Source organism: Charadrius vociferus, unplaced genomic scaffold (genome assembly GCF_000708025.1).
Source record: "Charadrius vociferus isolate BGI_N301 unplaced genomic scaffold, ASM70802v2 scaffold384, whole genome shotgun sequence".
Taxonomy (NCBI): domain Eukaryota; kingdom Metazoa; phylum Chordata; class Aves; order Charadriiformes; family Charadriidae; genus Charadrius; species Charadrius vociferus.
Window position 1 is genome coordinate 246,187 of NW_009648234.1, and position 20,982 is coordinate 267,168.

Here is a 20,982-nt window from a genome sequence, read left to right on the forward strand (position 1 = left end):
TGGTAGTGATCCCCTGGGGCAGGTTGCCCCGAGAAGCTCTGGCTGCCCCATCCCTGGAGGTGTTCAAGGCCAGGTTGGACGGGGCTTGGAGCATCCTGGGCTGGGGGGGGAGGTGTTCCTGCCCAGGGCAGGGGGGTGGAACAAGATGATCTTTAAGGTCCCTTTCAACCCCAACCATTCTATGGTTCTGTGCCCGCTGTGTGCGTGGTGGGGAGAGAGCTGCAGGGTGCTGGACAAATGGAGTGGGACATAAGGGAAGGCTTGGTGCTCTTCTTGGAGGGGTGGTTGTGCCTGCCTGTGCTAAGTGCTGGGAGAGTGTGAGGGGGTTTTAGTTGCTGTGGCAGGGCTTGTGAAGGAGAGGAGAGTGCAGAGAGGTCCAAGGGAGTGTGGGGTTATGTTGTGTGGGGGAATTTGGGAGCCCTGTGCAAGGTAAAGCATGGACGAGGAGTCAGAGGAGCTCACCCTGGGGCTCACAGGAGGTGTGGGAGGGCAGCGGGGAGTGCAGGGCATCCCTAGGGAATACTGCGCTGGGAGAGCTTGTGGGTGGAGGACGAGCTTTGTGTTAAATTGGGTTTTGTTTCCTGAAACGGTTGTTGTGGTGACCCAGCTGGGAATGGTATGTGGTGGTGTATGGGCACGTGGGGATGTGGTGCGCTTGTATTTGCAACCAGGTGGTTTGTGTTGTGAAACTAGAACCTGGGACTGATATCCTGAAAAGATTCAAGAACAGCAGGAGCTAGCTGAGTGTGTGTCTGTAATATGAAAAATAAAATCTCTGGATCTGAGAAAAGCTATGTTTGCAATTTAGCATGCAAATGAAGCATCCTGAAACATGCAAGCGCCCCCTCTAAAACCTGATGCTCCACATCAATTTCCTTGTTGGATGCCTCATCAGTTTCCAGTCAGAAAACTGGGAGAAACTTGCCAAACTGAAAAAATAATAAACAAATGACCCTTGTGTCCAGAGGAACCCTGGGAGGAGTGGAGATGTCTGTGCACTTTCATAGGCAGTGGTAACACATTGAACTAGCTAGAAACTAACTTTTAGTTAGAAAACACCACGAGGTCTGTGAAAGTACAAAGTGTAAAGCAATGTTTCAGTTAATAATTCTCTATGCTGACACTCTTGCTTGCTGCCAGTGGAAGGGTTTAGACTGACCACATTCAGTTCTGCATGCATATCTTCTCTCTAGACGTGGCAAGCTGCAGAGGGAGTCAGACTTCATGGCGAGTGTAGACAGCAGCTGGATCTCCTGGGGTGTGGGAGTCTTCATTCTGAAGCCCCTGAAGTGGACTCTGTCCAGTGTGCTGGGTGACAGTAAAATACCTGAGGAAGAGGAAGTTCTGATTTATGTGGAACTGCTTCAGGTGAGTGTTGTTGAGTGCTTTCTCAAGATTATGCATCTCCAGGAAAAAAAAACATGAGTCCTTTTATGTGCTAGCAAGGAAAGATAAGGATTGAATAGACCTTCATTTGTACTCCATAGGTGTTTAAAAGACCGTAGACAGATGGATGGAATAACTGGGGAATAAGAAATAGTTTATATCTACAGATGTTGCTTGAAACTAACATAATGACTTTTCACGGACTTCGAAGAAACAGGAGGGGCAGGCTTGCTTGCTTGTCTAGGAAGGCAAGTAGTATGCTGTGAGACCGCTGTAAATCTCAGGTTTGAGTTCATGCAAGTGGAGTATATGAGAGAAACTTGCAGATTGAGTGCCATCTGTTATAGGGAGAAACAGGTGACGTAGAAGTCGCTGGCTGTCAGTCCAATGTATCATTGAGCTGAACTCACGTGTGCATTATTAAAGGCTGCTTTCACTTCAGAGCGTGTGCTTTCAGCTTGCCTGTTCAGACCTGATCAGAACTGCCCTTGGATCCTGTCAAAGATCCTTTTCTTTGGCACATCGTTAGTGGTAGACCTGTGGATCGCATCGTGAATTCATGTAACTCATTGTTGCTCAGTCTAGCTTGGACAGTGCAGTGCTGACAGTCTAGACCTGGGGTCTCTCTCCGTCTTACTCAGTGACTGTTAAAATTAGCACCAAGATTTGCTGCTATTGCATGCAGGCGCTGTCTAAATGACGGGGACAAGCAGAAATGCAAGAGCTCTTTAGATGTGTTCCTCTACTTGTAGTTACTCTGATAGCAGACAGCGTCTTCCCTCTGCAGTGGGTATTCCACAGTCCTTTCAGAGGGTGTGTGCATGGGAGAGGAGAGAAACCTTTCAAAAATGTGCCTGGAAAAACCACGAGCCTTGATGTGGAATCTGCGGGTGGATGGAAAGAGTTGTTGTGATAGTCTTAAGTGGACCATAACTCTCACTTGAAATGGGGAAAACTCTTCTTTTTTCTCTGCCCATGTAAAAATGGTGCAAAATGTCTCAGTGAGTAGAATTACAGCGTGGATTAAAAAAAAGGTTTTGTTGGGTTTAACCTTGGGGAGGGGGAAGAATTTCAAGAAATGCAGAGGAGGCTCACTTGCTGCCTGTGCGGTTCTTATGTTGTTCCATAGCATTTGCACAGGGAATGTGAATAGTGTAGCTTTGGTTCTCATGGAACACTATACTATTTTTCATGCCATTAATGGTCATATATTTAAAGCATTGTAACTGCTTTTGAATGTTATGTGCAACTCATTCTGAAATGAGTCTGGCCCAAAACGTGATGTGTTTAACTTTTCACCTTCAGTGTGTGGGAGGAAGCAGGTGTGGACTTGGCAGTTGTGAGAGAAGGAAGAGTGCTGCGTAAACTAATAGACAGCTCTGTTGCTTCCTTTCAGGAGAAGGCAGAGGAAGTTTATCGCCTATATCAGAACTCTGCACTTTCTTCTCACCCTGTCGTTGCCCTCTCAGAGCTGCGTTCCCTATGTGCCAGTGTTTGTCCAGATGAAAGGACGTTCTACTTGTTGCTTCTCCAGCTGCAAAAGGAAAAGAGGGTCACAATCCTGGAACAGAATGGAGAGAAGGTACAGGGTAAAGGTGACTGCTTTTGGGTGGTATAATCCCTGTCCTGCATTTCATCTGGCTGGAAATAATCCTGTATTGGCTAAATATGGGCATTCTTTGATTGGAAAGGTCAATTCTGTGCAATCCAACGTCGTAACCTGGTTATAGATGAGATTAAATACTCAGTCTTGCATGACAGGTTCTTATTTTCCTCTGTCAAACATTTGTAACATTATCTATGTAATTTAACAGCTAGAAAATTGGCAGATACTGTAGTTGTCTACTCGCAGGTTGACTGTTCCCAGCTACCCAAATGGAAATCATTCCATGCCGTTAGAATCTGTGTTTCGCTTTCTGTGAAGCGGTTTTCCTGTCTGTCAGTAACTACAGAGATGGAGGCGCCCTCATCTCTAAGATGGCATGTTTGCCTGTAGCGTTCTGCACTGTACAGTTCAGTACTGAAGTACTTAGAAGTGTGACATTGTCCTAGTGCTCCGAACAGTGTATGGCAACTTTAAGTCTTCAGGGCATTCCATTAAGGCACTCTGTTTTCACACTGATGTTATTTGATCCTGTCTAGTTTAATATTAGATTATATGGTGACTGATGTGTCCTCATCATTCCGTTACAAGGCTTAAGCTGGGGCTTAAAAACATCTTTTCCTTCCATCAGAGTAAAAGTATTTCTAGTGTAGGCACAGATTCTGGAGACAAGTGGCTCAAGCGTGTGGTTCTTTTTCTTTAGATAGTGAAGTTTGCCCGAGGTCTTCATGCCAAAGTCTCCCCAATGAATGATGTGGACATCGGAGTATATCAGTTGATGCAAAGCGAGCAGCTGCTGTCACAGAAGGTGGAGTCCCTTTCCCAGGAAGCAGAGAAGTAATTTGGGGAAGGGTGGTGGGAAGAACATCCGTGTGCTGTAGAACTTTGTATTCCTGTGACATAGTTAGAATGAAGCTGCTTTCTGAAAGTGCAAGTCATTCTTTCCTGTTTGGTAAACATGGTCACCACAGCCATGTGGTAGGGCAGGTTTTCCAGTCTTTGTTCCTTATCCCCATGAAAACAACGTGCAGTGAGTGGATGTCGAAAGTTTTTGCAAGGATTTGGAATGCGTTCAAAGGCTATTTCTGAGAATGAACAATGGCTTAAGAGCGGTAGCATCCGAAGAGCATTGTTACTCGGTCACCTCTGGATTAGAGCAAGGTAGTGAGGATGGTTGCTGGTTTGTGAAATAACTACTGCTTGCAAAGGAATAAGCTTCTTTTCCTTGTTGCATCTCTACAGGTGTAAAGAGGATGCCCGGAGTGCTTGTAGAGCTGGGAAAAAGCAATTGGTAAGTACTGTTCTACTTGGGAAGAACTGCAAGTTAAGTGTCTGGGAGCTGGTCCAGAACTGCAGATAATGACCAGGGTTAGGCATTGTGTACTTGAACTTAGATGCGTTTAAGTTGTGTTTCTGAGGCCAAAGGTCTCTTAAGGTGAAGATAAGAATATATTTGTCCAGAGTGATGTGATGAAGAGAAATGGAAATATCTAGCTCTTAAAACCAGCTGTTGTGCGTGTGTTGCTGCACAGGGATTGCTTTTTTTTTTTTTTACGCTTCCTTTGGCTGCTGCCTGGTTTGTGATCCAAGTCTGTGTATCTCATGTCTCCAGGCGCTGAGATGTTTGAAATCCAAACGAAGGACAGAAAGGCGCATTGAAGAGCTTCATTCCAAGCTGGATGCAGTGCAGGGGATCTTGGATCGTATATATGCCTCCCAGACTGACCAGATGGTAGTGTGTTAATTTTGTCTTGTGCTTCTCACTTTAGCCCCGCTCTTTTAATTTGTGCTGCTTTACCTGCTTGTCAGAGCTCACGTCTGAGGGGTGTAAGCTGGCTGGTGAGACTTTATTCTCTGCTGTAGGAAACAGCAAATCTGCTGTTGGGGTATCGCTCTGAATAAACCTGCTTGTGGCTCCGTTTTCTGCTTGTATGCTAATGTTTTCCTGGGGGTCCTGCCTGGATCACAGGTCTTGAGAGAAGCTTACACTGCCCGTTGTTTGTTCTTAGCGTTGTGCATCTTTCATTATTTTTTTTTTTTTTTAAGGTATTTAATGCCTATCAGGCTGGTGTAGGAGCTCTGAAGCTGTCTATGAAGGATGTTACTGTGGAGAAGGCAGAGAACCTGGTGGATCAGATACAGGAGGTACTGAAATAAGAGCGCATCTAAATAAACAAGCAAGTAGCGTGTAGATGTACACAGCAAGCTTGCCCAGCTGTTAATGCTGAGGCTTCTGGTGCCGTTTGGTTTCTGTCACCAGAGCAAACTGACTTGATCTTTTTAGAACAGCAAGCAGAGGTCTTCAGACTGTGTTTGGGTTTACATATTTGCATTTATTGCTGGTTAGTAATCACAATTTACATTAAATTTGTGTATTTCATGTATTCTTTTGGTTAGCAATATTGTGCAAGCACGCAACTCTCCTAGAAAACGTTTAGCGAGATGTATTAAAAAGACATACAAGTCATATCTTTGGAAGCTGGAGTGCAACTACGTGCATAGAAACGGGGTCTTAAAACTGCCTAACCCATAATCTTCTGCAATTCAGTAAGGGAAAGGAGATGAGCTTATTCTGAATGCATTGAAATGAAGAGAGTAATCTGTCTGCATAAGCTGGTGTGAAAAACAGAAAAGGATTACTTTTTTAGCAACTTCAGCTCTGTGTACTTGAATGGTGACTTCAGCTACTGAGCTGAGGGGCTGCCTGTAAAATTTCATAGCTGAGATGTATTGGTCTTCAGCTTCCTTATTTTGTTAGCCTAAGCGGCAATATAAGCTCATTACTTATGTGGAAAAGCTAAAATTAGGGAGATTTTTATCTTTTTTTTTGTCTGTGAAATTGTTTCAGGTTTGATCCTGAAATGTGCTACTTGGTTGTGTAGCCTTTACTAAATAATATTCCATCCTACTGCTTTTGCTACTGAAAAGCCGGTCGTGTTGGAAGTCTGTCTCTTGCCCTAGTACCTGCTGCCTTTAAGTCAACTTTGGAATTACTTTTTTTTTTGTTATTCCTAATTTTGACATAGGTGGCTACAGTAAGACATAAGATTAGCTTATATTCTATATCAAATGCTGTGTATTTTTCCTCAGCTTTGTGATACTCAAGATGAAGTAGCCCAGACTCTGGCTGGAGTGGGGATCAATGGTCTAGGTATGTTTTGGGGTTTTCATCTTTTGCTCATCTTCTCTTGCCACTGCTGGCCCTCTATGCTGTCATCCCTTCCCTGCTTCTTCCCCATGTGTCTGGTCCTCCTTCCTAGGAGGATAAGCGCCTGCTGAAATACCAAGGATGTTGCTACTGGTGCCTTGAGAGGGAGTGAGGACTGACAAGGAGTTTTCTTCTCTGACAATGGGTTGCAGGGGAATCAGCATTTGCGCATCTCCGAATCCTTGCAGTCTCTAAGCGCTGGTGGATTTTAGTTCAGAGTTGTGTAATGTTGATTTAAATCTATTTTTAGAGCGGCTGCCGCTTTGTTTTTTAAGTGATGATCTTTTTCCTCTGGCCTGTGTGTTGCTGCAGCTTGTTTGTCTCTGCTGAAATGTTTTCTTACCCTTAGATGCCTCAGCAGAAAGGCTTCTAAAGGAATAGCTTCTCCCTGAGATCAGGACTGGATTTTCACCTTTAGAAGAAGCACAGGGAGTTCCTTATTATGAGTAATGATGGATGGGAGTAATAATACCTCTGTTAAACTTGGACTTCAGTCTGTGCTGTGAAGATGCTACTTAATTCTGCTTGGAACTGAATGTTTTTTTTAATCAGCAGAGATGGACACTGAGGAACTTGAGAAGGAGCTGGACAGTCTTCTCCAGGACTCGACTAAGGAGTCTGTAGATCTGCCTCCCGCTCCCCAGAAGGTGCCGAATCCACCCATTTCTGATGCTGAGCTTGAAGCTGAATTGGAAAAGCTCTCTGTTGCTGATGGAGGTATGGGTGTTAGCTACCTGTTATCAGGCTGTATGACAGCCTTGCAAAATGAAACGTGTCCAGCAGAACTAAAGTCTGAGCCAGCATCCTTCCCATGTCCGCTTAGGTGGTTAAAGTGAACTCTCTTGGTATCCCTGCCAGGTGCTCAGCGGCACCGTCTCTCACAACCAGACTCGGCCTTGAGAGAACTGCCCTCTTTGCTAGAAATTCTGCCTGGGCTTTTTGCCATGGGGTACAGGGAAAGCTGAAAGCCCTGTGAGGGAACTAGCACTTGGACTAATTTTTTTTTTTTTTCTGTTGCTGTTTAACAAAGCTTGTACAAAGCTAGGCAGTGGTTTTTGTATGTTCTGTTAACAGTGATAATGACCAGCATTTTCATGCCTGTTGCTGCCAAGCACGCAGCATCTTCTCTGTCCTACAATGCTTACTACGTCTTATGTGTTACAGGCATGATGTCTGCTTAAACTAATATTGAACTAGTCTTTGGTTAGGAACAGTGAGTGACCAGAGCTTATGGGCTTGAACTGCATGCTGAGTTTGCCCTACACCTGTCTTGAACAGAGTAAACAGACTTTCATTTTCCTTTCAGGAATCTGTTAATGAACAATTATGCAGGGCTGTTGATACAGGTTTTTCCTATTTGGGCAGCTGATATTCTCAAGTTTCAGAACAGAGGAACCCTCAGGATCCCATATCAAACATGAAGTGTGGGTTTCCAAGAGAATGCAGTTGAATATTGAAGCACCGAGGCACTCTGAAGTTGCGTTTGTTAGTTATGATGTTGATCTAGTCCCTCTTACTGATGAAAACTGATCTCTTTCTGTTGCGATTTTCTTTATAGATTTGGCACAAAAGACTCCCTCTGCTTCCTCTGAACCCAAAACAGCTCTGGGACTGAATCTCTAAAGACCCAACAAGTATCCTGTTGCTGCAGTTTGAGAAGTTGTCTTAAGGTTCCTTAACTAATGACTAGAACTTCTGGGGAGAGGGGTAAAGCTCCCCTGTTCTTCATGGATATCACTTGGCTCAGCAACAGGATCTCCTGCCATGACAATCCACTCTGGACTGGCCCCAGCTGGTGTTTGTCATCTCTGTGCCAACATCTGCACTGGTCTCAATCTGACTTGTGATCCCAAGTCACTCTGCGACATCTGGTCTTCCCTTCTGGGAATGCAATTCACTATTCTGCCCAGTGAAGATAAACTCTTCTATGTCCATAACAGTGCTCGTTTTTCTTTCTTTGCTGTGGCTGATGTTGAGAATCTGAGTTGCAGCAGTATTGCAGTTGCTCAACATTTGGCTGTTTGTGTGGTTGTTTAAAACACTTGGCACATAGGTACTGTCCTTGACATAAGTTATCTGCAAGAAGCTTAAACACCTTATGATAGTTCTATCCCTCCCTGTCTGTATTTTGCACGGTCGTGGACAACTAGACACTGTAACTGTTAAATTGTAGGAGATTTTGTTGCTGCTCTAGGGGGCAGCAATTGCAAGCACAAGACAAAAATAATTCCTCTTTCTGTAATGACACTAAGGCCTTAAAAGGGAGACCTGCAAAAGATTTCAAATGAAGAAGTTTCTCACGCTGCCTGTTGTGCTGAAGGCTTGCAGTCACTACAATACAATTTTCTGCTTGCTCTTACTTGAAATTTGAGCTGTTTGCTAGTTTTGTATCTCCCCTGTTTGCAAAACTTCTTGGAACTGCAGGGTGATCTGCTTTGAGCTCTTGTATTGAGTGATTTGGGGTGGGAGAAGAAGGGACGCATCATTCTCCCTTTCTGAGAGGATGGTTTCATATAACAGCCTTGACTTTGCCTTCAGTCTCGATGTTGCAGTTCCACAAGATTATGGGTTACCAGAAAGCCCAAAACAGAACCCTGTGAATGTTTCCAATGGGGAAAAAGAAAAAGCACAGCAACTGAAGATGGTTTTTAGAGGCTGTCTTTACCCATCAGAAGTGACATCGTCATCTTTTGCAGGTCCCTTTTTTATTATGCGTATGCACACGGAAGAGCAGAAAGCCTGATACGTAATGTGAATAAATGAATCCTTTCAGGAGGGGAATGTGCTATTAACTGGGCTTTTCTGCACACAGAGCCTGTGCCTGGCAGGGGAGCGACTAGCTACATGTTGATGTATAACCAGTCCTCCTCTCTCTGCGTCTCTCCCTGACTCGGAATGTACTCCTGTCACCATTCATTTCTACGCTGCCTCCTGTACCAAGCTCCATTCCTCGAGCCACGTGGATGGCAGCTTGGGTGAGCGGTAAACCAGGGCTGGAGTTCCCATGTCCTTTTAATTATTGACGACCCAGCTTTAGCCCCAGAGGGTGGGGGGAAGAACTTACAGGTGTCTCTAGGGCGCTGCGTTGGCTCTGGCTTCTTTATCACTTTGTCCAAGAGCGCAGACTCCTGCCAGGGAAGGGGTGCTGTAGCCAGCTAGCAGTTTACCCAGGCTGCACATGGAATTATTTGAATTGACTTGAAGCTCTGTATTCCTTTCCTTTGTAAGTAAATGGGAGAAAAACCACTGTGTTTTCTGCCTATGTGTAATAAAGGGGAGGGGAGGAATGGAACCAGAGTCCTTTGTGGTGCCTCTTTTTCTTTCCCTGTGCCACAGATCACTGCTGTACTCGTAATGTTCCAGCTCTGCTTCTGCATCTATAAAACTTTGTCTGCTGAAAGAAAAGGGGCAGATTCCTGGGCTGCTTTGTCAAAAACCAAGCTGAATAACTGCCGTATCAAACTTTGATTTCCCGGAATCTTTTCTCTGTGTTTAAAAAAAACCCGACAGTTACCATGATTAAGTTAAAGTTGTCCCTTTTTGCCAAGTAGCCTGTGCTGGGTTTTGGGTTGTACAGTCTTAGTTTTATGAGTATTCTCGTGGAAAGGCTGGCTTCTTTTTCCTTCCTTCAGCTTGTCTCATCTTTCCACTTCTTTTTCATCATTGGGCATCTCGCAAACCTGCAATTCCAAGGCTCACACAGAGCACAGTCCTTTGCTTAAGCCACCTTGCCGTGGCCATGGAGGAAACTGCTGTGCCAGGAAGCCAGTTCTGATTGACCCCTCGGTATTGTACTAAACAATATATAAGCCTTATTCTGGGGCAGTTTTTGTCCAGCTCCTTGTTCTGATTGTAATTAAGCAGTGCAGCCAAGGAGACTGATACTGATTTGTTTGGTTTTTTTCCCCTCTGTCTAAAGACAATGAATCTAAATGGAGCAACCTGGTGTATAAACTACTCAAAACAAATGACTCCTACTTCCCCCTGATATTAAGATGCCTGAAGTGAGCTTTAAGTGTGCAGGCAGTCAAGCCTGTTTCCTCTGGCAAGAGGTTTGATGTGAGCTGGCATGCTGATCCCTGGAGAGCTGCTGTGGGGTTTTTGCAGGGGCAGGCAGGGAGGAGGAAGTTTTTCTTGTTCCTGTGCTTATCTTACACTCTCTGGAGTGCAATTGTGGGAAGGCTCAGGTCTTGCCTACAGCCAGTATCGCTGGGTCTTACTTTACAGGATCTGATTACCCCTCATTTCTCCCCTGCTATCAGGACTTGTATCTTCTCTGGAAGTAAAGTGCAAAGTGATTCCTGTAGGAATAAACGCTCTCCTGTAATTCTCTAATGCATCTGACTGAGACAGCCATTCTGGAAGAGGCATTTAAGAGTTAAACCCAAGCAGCTGCTGCTTTTTTTGAAGTGGCTTGTAATTTTCTTCCTTTGATGCAAAGTGGGGAATGTAATCAAGATGGCTGAATAGAGAATTTTAAGTATATTTTGGTGAGACAGCAGGGAAGGGAAATAGAGGGCAGCTTCTTGCTGGGTGAGGAAATTAAATATAAAAACCTAGAGTTGAATTGCCACCAAACTGGAATCTTATCATATTTGAGTGCTGTTTAAAATAGTACTTAACTTGATTCTCAGAAAAAATAGCAGCTGCTTATGCGAGGAAATGCAGCAACTGTTTAGCAATATAATGAGGCAGAACAGTTTTCTCTGTCGAGAAGATTGCATCTAGCAGGCAGGAGGAGTTAACCTGTGAACATAAGTAACTGCCTGTATTTTGTTTGAGTAACTGTATTTTATTTACCTACGACAGCAGAGGTAACAGTCCTTTCTTCATTAGGTGTATTATGAGATGCACAGAAATTGGGTAATGTATTAGATCCCTTTCCATCCCATTTTCCCCCTGCTATCCCAGCTTTGAACGTCTGCTTCAGTAGAAGCAGTGTGCAAGGGCAAGAGCCTTTCTTAGATGTTTCTGAGCCCCTCAGGAGGAGGAAGGCTTCCTCATATCTCGAGGAATGATTTCCTGGAATGCCTTTTGGCTTGGCATGTGCGACCTAAGCGTACCGTGAGCTCCCGCTCCGAGCCTCTGCCATGATTTAATGCTGTGTGACAGATCGCCTGCCATCGCTGCTCTCTTGGAGAGCAGTGAAAGCACCCTATTGTTTGTCTCTTGCAACTTAGATTTTGAAAAATCTTTGTGCCCAGTATAGGGAAGGTGAGAAAAGTGCCCTTTGGGGCGCAGAGGACGGTTGGTCTGTATGCATCCTCGCGTGGGTTAGTGCACTGCCAGGGTCCTGTGGTGTCTGGGCAATTAGATGGCCCTCCTTTCGCTCTGATCCAATTCTGGTGAGGAGGAAGGGAGCTGGCTTGACACAAAAGGCCCAAGTGGACGTGCTGAGCCATGAGGTGGCTGTTGGTGCCATCTAGCTGCTCTTCCTGGCATAGGCACTTGGCAGGAGTAGGCTGCAGACGGTGGAACTAATGAGGCTTAATTAAACAAAGCCTTCAGAACTAAACGCTGTGACATGCTGGCAACAAGTTTTGGTTGTTTTTTTTTTTAAGCTGTCACAAAGCAAGCGTGCTGTTTGCTTTAGGAGTAAGCTTCTTGGTGCTGTATCTTCAAGAGTATAATTGCGCTCTTGTTTGAAAGTTGTTCTTGGGCAGTTCCTGCACTGTCTGGGCTTATGCAAAGCCTGGGTTGCAGGGTCAAGTTAATTAAATCTCAGTGCGGCTGAGCTGAGTCTGTATAGATTGGCTGCTGCTTTCTTCAGAAGTGGTGTATGTGACAGGCAAAGGCAGAGGTCATGGTGATACACTGCAGCAACTCTCAATGTAATGAGTGAATTAATGCTGAACTGCCTGGTTGTTTTTTCAGTTTGATTTGGAAAGCTTCTGCTGCTCTTTCCCACCTTGGCCAGTTGACCAGCAAGGCATTTCTAAAAAGCAGGTCCCCGTTCAAGCAGCCGTTACAGATCTGGCTCTCGAGGAAACTCGCCTCCTGAAGGATTTTTCTAACATTTATTTGATCAGAGGAGCCCTTTTGCTCAGAGAGCGGCTTTAGTTACAAAGTGATGGATGGGATCTTCTTGCGTCCAAGGCTTAACTGTGCCTTAGGTCCGACCTGGTTCCTGGTTCCTCCCCTCAACGCAGTAGGGAAGAGTCTTGCAGTACCATTTGCTTGTCAGTCTGGAGTGAGAGTTTTATGGGGCAGGAGGAGTTTTAGGGGAGGTATCGCTGCTCATTCCCCGACTCCTGCAGCACCACGATGCCTGCGATTGCTGCCTTTCAGCCCCAGCAGACTGCCGGGCTGTGCCCCCACCTCTGGCACGGTGGGCAAGGCAGCGGGCTGGGGCTGTTCGGCTCTACTCAGCCCTTGTGACAGAGCACGGGAGCGAGAGGGAAGAGCTGTTCTTGTGCTCTCGGAGGAATGGGTGGTTAAGGATAGCGAGGTGACCTCTTGGGGGTGACCACTGTTTGCTGACAGGGCTGGTACTGTGCTGGAAAGACATCTTGATTTTCCAATTGATGTTTTCAGCTGTCGGTCGATTGCTGAGGTGATAGCTAATGTGGAACTAGTTAGGAATTTAATTTAAAGAAAGAATGATGAACTTGAGAAAGAAGCTTTCTTATATAGCTTTGCTGAAAATACCAATGTTTATTCAGGATAACAAAAAAAACTTACAAAGTGATGTTCAGTATTCTCTTTGGTCCTACACATAACTGCTGCTGAAAGAAAGACTGTCTGAAAACTGTGCTTTGTCTGATACTTTCAGAAAGAAAAAGCTTTCAGATTTGTACAAGTGTTGCTTTTTATTGGTGTGTCGTCCCGTCCCCCCCAGGGTGTGTTTTGCCTATGGACTTGAAGGAATTTTGCAGTAGAAAGTAAATGCCAGTTTTGCACCAGTTGCAGCCGGGCAGCTTGAGACAGGGGGGAGTAACTGGTTTAGGGTCATATATCTGAGCCGTGGCTCAATGCCTTGGCAGTGAATTTAGGCATCTTTTATTCAGAGATCAAGCACGCTAAATTTCCACCCTGATTTGCATTGAAGACCCTCAAATGCCACTTGAATGTTTGTTATTTTACCCCTTCAATCCTATCACCTATTTCCCAAGCAACTTACCCTGTCAGCTGCGGGCTTCCAATACCACGTTCTTCTCAGCTCGCAGGGGACCGACCTGCCGAGGAGGGGACCTGGTGTGTGGGCAGGGAAGGATCTCACCAGTGTGAAACCCAGAGGGAAGAGCAGACAGCAGAGCAGCTGGTTTTGAGCAGAGAAGGTCTGTCTGCAAGAGTAGAGAGAGTCCGATTCTCTCTTGCGTCTGGCAGCAAGTCCCAGCCTGGCCAGTGCAGAAGGGATTGACTGGGATTGTGTAGCAGGCACCAGATCAACAACGGGTGAAGAGCTTCTGAGAGAGGAGAGAGGGAGGAAGGCTTGCAGCAAAGCCCTCCCAGCTCGCTGGAGTGCCGGAGGTGAGCGCCGGCTCTTTGTGAGTGGCAGGCTGCAAAGAAAGAAAAGTGGGGTGGGAGGCAAGAGGGGGAAAATATACAAACGCCAGGCTGTCAGCAGGAGATTTGGAAAGGAGTGAGAGCTTCAAGCACTTTTCCTTGTGCTGGGTCGTCTGGCTGGGTGTGAGAGCTGGCAGGATTGCAGCTGGTGCTTCCGAGATGTCAGCGGAGCAGTAAAAAGGGATCTTGGATGCTGATGGGCACTTGAATGTCTGTGGAACGTCTCAAGGGACTGGAACAAAGGGGAACCCATGGATGATTTTTATTCCTCCGCAGAAGATGGGCAGGAGGTGATCAATGACACCAGCAGTAGGAAGAGCTGGGCAGAGGAAGGCAACTCCAAGTTGTCCTTCCGTGTGGTGACAGCTGCCTTACTTTTCCTTCTCATCCTCTCCACGCTCCTGGGCAACACCCTGGTGTGTGTGGCTGTGGTCAAGTTCAGACATCTGCGCTCTAAGGTCACCAATTTCTTCGTGATCTCCTTGGCAGTGTCCGACCTCTTTGTGGCCGTACTGGTGATGCCCTGGAAGGCTGCCACCGAGGTGGCGGGGTTCTGGCCCTTTGGGGCTTTCTGTGATGTTTGGGTGGCTTTCGATATCATGTGCTCCACAGCCTCCATCCTCAATTTGTGCATCATCAGCATGGACCGTTACTGGGCCATTTCCAGTCCCTTCCGCTATGAGAGGAAGATGACACAGCGCGTGGCTTTCATCATGATCGGAGTGGCTTGGTTACTGTCCCTCTTGATTTCCTTCATCCCTGTGCAGCTGAAGTGGCACAAGGATCGTGAGCTCTTTAGCCAACAGGAGCTAGGTTTTAACGTCACTGAGGAGGAGAACTGTGATTCCAGCCTCAACAGGACTTACGCCATCTCATCTTCTCTCATTAGCTTCTACATCCCTGTTGCCATCATGATTGTGACGTACACCCGCATCTTCCGCATTGCCCAGCAGCAGATCCGCAGGATCTCCTCCCTGGAGAGGGCGGTGGAACATGCCCAAAACTGCCACAGCAGCGACTGCCCTCACGAGGCCTCCCTGAAGACCTCCTTCAAGAAGGAGACCAAGGTCCTCAAGACCCTCTCCATCATTATGGGCGTCTTTGTCTTCTGCTGGCTGCCCTTCTTCGTGCTCAACTGCATGGTGCCCTTCTGTAATCTTAACCTACGTGAGCCAGGAGAGCTACCTTGTGTCAGTGAGACTGTCTTCAACATCTTCGTCTGGTTTGGGTGGGCCAACTCTTCTCTCAATCCTATCATCTATGCCTTCAACGCAGACTTCCGGAGAGCTTTTGCAACCATCTTGGGCTGTGGCTGCCTTTGCCCCAGCAATGCAGTGGAGACGGTGAACTTCAGCAATGAGCTGGTCTCCTACCACCATGACACCACGTATCAGAAGGAAGTGGTGACCCTCAGCTACGCCCAGCTTCTCCCCCATGCTGCTCTGCAGATGGAAAGCAACGAGGTGTCCTTTGACAAGGTTTCTCAGGTCTCCGAGCCCTCTCACAACACCTGCCCTGCGGATGCCTTGCCTGCGGTGATGCAGGTGGAGTGTGAAATGGCTGTCTCGTTAGAGAAGATCACACCTTTCACCAGCAATGCCTTCGATTGAGATGGGGTTGGGAAGAGGGTGGTGGGATGGTCTCAGGGAGAGATGGAAGCAGGGACATTATTGCAGTTGCCTGTTTTCTGAGGAGTTTGAGGATAACATGGATATTGTACTCGCTGTCTGGGCAGGAGTTTGCATTGCTAGGTGTGGAATAGCCAGAGTGACTTTCCAGATGGCTCAAGGGATTCAGATACGTGGGGGTTTTTTTTGTGACTCTCAGTTTCAGATGTAGCCCGGGTGGGCAGTAGAGATCTGTGTTGCTGCTCTCTCTAATTGACCCATGGAAAAATGCTTTCTGCAAAAGATGAAAATGCAAGGGCTTGAATTCAGCTTTGCTTTCTCAGCTGAAGGAAAGACTTGTGTGATCTGCTGAGCTTCTCCTCTGTCCTCCATGAAGTAAAAACCCAGCTGTGCTTGCGGGGAGGAGAGAGGCTGCTTTTGGCACTGCCGGTGGCCAAAAGGCCATCAGCCCAAGGCTGCTAAATGGGCACGAGCCAAGTGCAACTACTTACTTGGTGATAACTGCCACTGCCAGAACTAGATAATGCTGCCTTGTGCTTGGTGGGACGGTGCTGTGCTGCGTAGCAGCCTTTAGCTGGGGGACCCCATGTTTCTGGTGGGCTGTGCAGGAAGGAGGTAGTGGCCTTGATAGGATAAAGTCCGGCAAATTATCCTGCAAGTCTGGACAAGTATGCAGCCACCTTTCCTGGAGCCCTGAGGCTGCGCTTGGTGGCAGCGTGTCTGGAGCGTGTTGCAGGGAAGGATTTGGCATGTTAAAGGTCTGCTCTGGCCCCCGGAGCAAGAGCTGGGACGTGCACAGTGAGGGCAGTCTGGGATGAACATGAATTTGTGTTTTAGCACCAGGACGTTGGACCACTTGCTTGAAGCCTTTGGGAATGAGGGTGTCTGCGCCCTTCAGGCTCTGAGGGTAGAGGAGAAAATCAGACGTTAAAGCAAGAACATCGCTGTTTTGGTTTCTGTGCCTCCGCCACATCTGTCATCAGTCAGGTCCCCCTCCTTTTCCTAGACTGTTTCTTCCCCCTTTTACTTTGTTCTCCCTCTAATTCCCTTCCTCCCCCATTTCATTAAGGATCCTTCCACACTGCCTGCCTTGCTGTCTCATTTCAATAATAATGGCTTCTTAAGAAGCACTCCCTGCTCACCTGTACTCTTTAATTAGCCTCTCCTGTGCTGTATGGGAGCTTGTGTCTGTTAGCCGGGGGTAGAAACAGCAAGTGAACAGCCCCCAGCATTTCACTGTGACACAAGTGACTTCAGAAAGCTGTTTTGATCCGTGCCTGGTTAAACACCGCCGCAGCAAGCGGCACATCCATGTCGTCTTGAATCTGAGACATCTTTAGCTCTCTGGCACAGCAGAAAAGCCTCTCCCCCTCCCCGGCAAATGCTAACAAAGAGAAAAATCAGAAAGTGATAATTACAGAGTAACGGTAATTATTAAATAGAGCCCAATTATAGTCAAGTTACAGCATACTCAGCGTGGGAGGGGAGCAGAGCTCACCGTATCTCCAAGGTTGACGCTTGGATTTTTCTGGGGAAGCACCGATGAGACTCAACTTCATTTATAACCATCTCCCCGTGCGGCAGCGGTGGCTAGTTGTCAAAACTGAGACAGTCTCAGGACTTTTCAGCTCTGGGAGGATGGTGGAGCCTAACTTAAAGAAGGAGTTGTTGTTCTGGGATGGGGACGATCCTCTGGCGTGTTTCTAGGAGGCCCAACGTGCCTGATTTCATCGGAGCCTTGCTGCAATATATATATAATGATTTCCCACACTAAAAGCAGGTGTTGTAGCACGTGTAGCGTGGTTGTGCTTTACTGCGGGGCTCCTGGCTTGGTGGCAAGAAGGAGTCAGAATACTCAGCTTTTTTTTTCAAAGCAGTACTGTCCTGGCCTCCCTGGTTTTGAGGAGTTTACCAATACTCAGCTTGCGGCAAAGCTCTGGGGCTTAATCCACGACTGTTCGTAAAGAGATTGAAGAAAAGCAAGTAGCTCAATGTATTGCTGTTATTTGTTATTGTCAGTGATAACATTCTATGATGATAACTGTTCTATGATGAGTTGCAGAGTGAACCTGCAAAAGAAGGACAATGGAGAGGGTGATAGGATCCTTTTTTTTTTTTCTTTGTGCAGTTTTTGTCTGCGTTTAACTTGTGTTGGGGAACACTGCGCCAGTCCCCAGTTCCAAAGCACTGGGGCTGTCCTCTGCCAGCCCCTCCGGCCGGACCTCAAACCGTGACTTGTGCCCAGCCCGGTCACACACGTGGCTGATGCCGTCCTGGCATCGGCATCAAGAAAGACGAGGTGGTGACGATGAGCTCAACCAAAAATTTCCAGGTTATGGAACAGGCCTCTGTACATTACAGACACTTGCGTGGGCAGTCTGGGAAACAGCTCCAAAATGGTGTAACTCAGGAGTGCTTCGGCAAAAATACGCCTGGTTTATCTCACTTCAGAATGGGTTTAGGTTTTTTTTTCCCCCCACTATGGGTTTCTTTTTTTTTTCTTTTTTTCCTGCTGTGGGTTTCCTGCACAGGTCTTCTCTGCAGTTCCACCGCAAAGCATCCTCCTCCAACCATCCTCAATTTGTGCAGCGTACTGCTACATCCCTGCCCGTATTTCAGAGGTGAGCGCAGTGAATTCCTGCCCGGGGCTGATCCTGGAGCGGGGACTGTGAGTCAGAACTCGCGCTAGTGCTGGTCCTGCCCCGTAACCCCGGGTAAACCAGTTCACTTTCTGGAGCTCTGTTTGTGCCATGGGTGAACCGGGGGCAGCAGCAGGTTGTGAAGACGGGTGGTTTTTCAGGCTGTCGGGGTGGGCGCAGCTGTTGGCAGTCTAGATAAGAATAAAATGAGTAAATAGGAGCTTAAATCCAATTCAATGCAAGCTCGATTGTGGAGTAAGGTAGCAAACTGGCATCTTTAATGCTCTGAGTGTCCCTCGGCTGTGGAGGTGCCAGGGCCCCAACGTTATCTCATTGGGCACCTGGTTATGTGAAAAGAGAGATCATTAACCAGGGAGAGGTATCCAGGACCCATCAGGCACAACTCAAGTGTCTGAAGCCAGTCACTAAGCCTGGATACACAGGGACTAGGGGAAAAGGAGCATTAAAACCTCAATTTAAATGGAAATTGGAGGCTGCTCCTGAGAGAGAAGGGGCAGCAGCAGCTGGCAGCCCGTCCTGAGTGCTCAGGCAAGGGGCAGCGCTGACGGGACTCGTGCTGCGACTCGGAGGTGAGCTGTTGGGGCTGGCCAGGACTCGGCTCCCAACCTGGGGTAGCATGTGTTTGGGGACAGAGGACCCTAACGGCACCCGGCTGGGGACAGAGGTGGCCACCCTGGCGCGGGGGCTCTGAGCTGCCCCTGCTCTGGACAGGTCTCTCTGCCTCACCAGGCACTGCTGTGCTTTGCCCACTCTCGTACCTCCCCCTCCACTCCCCAGCCCTGCGTAGATAAACAGCCCATTTCTCTCAAGCCACAGCATGCGTGTTCCCATCCTCCCAGGGGACTGGTGGGCTCTGGCCATAGCCTGTAAGCTCCTTCGAGCTCTGCAGGGTTTTTCCTCTTTTCTTTTTTTCCCCCCCCCGTGTAGTTCCTGCTGTGATGATGAACGGCAAGGACCACGGAGACATTTAGCGCAGTTACCACCAGATACAGCAGATCGCCCAAAACTGCTGCTGGAGAGTGTGCCGTGGAGAGAAAGGTCTGTGGTTCATCTCTGCTCGCAGGTAAATGCCAGCGGCGGTGTAAGGGGGGGGCTCCGCTGCCTCCCAGGGCTGCAGGACAACGGCCACCACGTGCCCTGACTCTGGTTTGCAGTGGAGGTAGCTCCTGTTGTGGAATCCTGTGCCTCTGGTCTTGCGTTGAGGGCTATTCATCTCAGCCTGGCTCTAGAGGAAAAAACGGCAACGGGGCTTCCGCGTCCCCAAGCCAGGCTGGAAACTGGGCTGCCCGGCTCCTATCCATGTGGGTTAGAAAGGACACTGCAAGGCTGGGAAAAGGGCGATGTCCTACACTGTGCAATCATGAAATCGATGCACGTTTTTAATATGCCAGCCTGGGGCTGACAGGAAGGTGCTGGGAATTAACTGTGTGCGGGTGGTTGGTGCGGTTGTCGCAGCAGATGGACGCAGAGGTCGTGCCCACTGCTCCTTTCCCGCCTGGGTTGCAGGAGGAGCGTGAAGTGATTTTTTTTTTCAGGTTTAGGAGGAATGGATTTAGCAGAGAAAGGGGAGATAGGGGAGGGGAACGGGATGTGGCTGGCGTACGTTGCTGTCTTGCCTGACTTTGCTTTCAAATTGAAAACATTAGCTGCTTTTCTCATCAGGCGGAGGCCAGGGTTGGTCTCCAAGGAGAGCAGCTCCAGACAGGGGTGAAGACTGGATGAGGGTCTCCAGATGCTGAGAGGACTTGTGAAATCACAGGCCTGGCTTTCTCAATCTATATGGTAATTTGGAGCAATCAGTCAGCTAAGGGGGGGAGAGGCAGGAGAGATTAACCCTGCCCAGGAGGATTTTGTGGAAGCAAGGACAGAATCTCTCTTCCCATCAGCATGGGGATGGCTCCGATGTACCACCTCTGCTGCCTTGGACTTGTCTGTGCGTCTCGCACAGTGTGTGGAGCACGTTAAGGAGACCAGACATGATTCTTTTCTGCTCCTACAAGAGAAATAATGAGGGTCATTAGTTACCTTGTGAGCCTGACACCAGCAAATGGTGCGGTTCGTTTTCATCGACCTTGCTCCCATGCTGAAGAGCGGTGATTTCTCAGCTGGCAGCAGCTCAGGGCCACGCAGTGACCAGCTCTGCTCGTGCTGAGGAGCAACGGGGACACTTGCTGGGGGACGGATTACACCCCGGGAAAGCAGTCAGGCGATGTGCTGCTGTCCTTGTCTCTCTTCTGTGAAACGGTTGCAATTTTTGAGACCCTCACTCTGCCAGAAACTGTCACCCCGGGGCAAATTCCCCCAAAAAAAAACCCCCCCCCCGGATGTATGTGTGAACTCATTAAGGAAGGAAAGTGAAACAAGGTGCAGACTTGGAGATGTCGAGCACCTGTGAGTCTCATCGGCTTCACCTGGTGCTCCTGAAACAGGCCCAAATCTCCCGTTAGTCATCCCCAAACTCCCTCGGTGTCAGAGGCTACTTCTGGCTGCTTTAACTGCTTTGTGCCAGTGTCTCCCTAAAAAAGAAGACAAGACGGCTAAAAACTTTGGCTGGAGGAATCTGTGGGATTACGGAAAAGCATCAGTGTTTATTTCTAGCTGTTATAGAGGGGAGGGGAAAAAAAAAAAAAAAGTTGAATTATAGGGAAATGGCGCTAAGGAAAGTGGGTGAGGAGATGTCCCAACTTCAAAGCTCTTCTAGGTGGTACCCGCTCCTGTGAGCTGCCACCTCCTCGGACCAGGGTGAGTCCAGCATCCATGAAGGTTTTTAAGTTGTGGGGTTTTTTTGGGGTGTTTTTTTTCAGGATTTGGTGCTTTGGGGCTGTGCCGTAGGTGGTCACACGGTGCCCACCCGCCTCCCCTGGCTGGCTTTGGGGAGGGTCCCCGGGGCGCTGCCCCTATCCCCAGCGCTGCACACGCGTGGGCCCCCCCCGTTTTCCCCACTCCACCCGCGTAGGGGAAAACCACTTTCCCCCGTGTGCGAGCGGCGGC

The 20,982-nt window shown here is 47.9% G+C and overlaps 3 protein-coding genes across 3 annotated transcripts in view; all 3 read left to right on the forward strand.

Moving 5' to 3' along the window:
- The first annotated feature begins 1,108 nt into the window (after positions 1–1,108).
- Positions 1,109–8,055, forward strand: CHMP7 (charged multivesicular body protein 7). Its single transcript, XM_009884115.1, has 9 exons — positions 1,109–1,368; positions 2,783–2,968; positions 3,693–3,826; positions 4,232–4,280; positions 4,602–4,721; positions 5,036–5,134; positions 6,080–6,140; positions 6,753–6,914; positions 7,756–8,055. Exons 1-9 carry the CDS (start codon positions 1,225–1,227, stop codon positions 7,818–7,820), a joined length of 1,020 nt encoding a protein of 339 aa, XP_009882417.1. The 5' UTR covers positions 1,109–1,224; the 3' UTR covers positions 7,821–8,055.
- A 5,899-nt stretch (positions 8,056–13,954) lies between these two features.
- On the forward strand, positions 13,955–15,313 carry LOC104285648 (D(1) dopamine receptor-like). Its single transcript, XM_009884116.1, has one exon. The coding sequence runs from the start codon at positions 13,955–13,957 to the stop codon at positions 15,311–15,313; it is 1,359 nt and encodes a 452-aa protein (XP_009882418.1).
- Positions 15,314–19,537: 4,224 nt separating this feature from the next.
- R3HCC1 (R3H domain and coiled-coil containing 1) overlaps positions 19,538–20,982 on the forward strand; it is an 11,995-nt gene continuing 10,550 nt past the window's right edge. The window contains exon 1 of the mRNA XM_009884147.1: positions 19,538–19,590. Coding sequence (XP_009882449.1) covers positions 19,538–19,590 — 53 coding nt within the window. The remainder of the gene's footprint in view (positions 19,591–20,982) is intronic.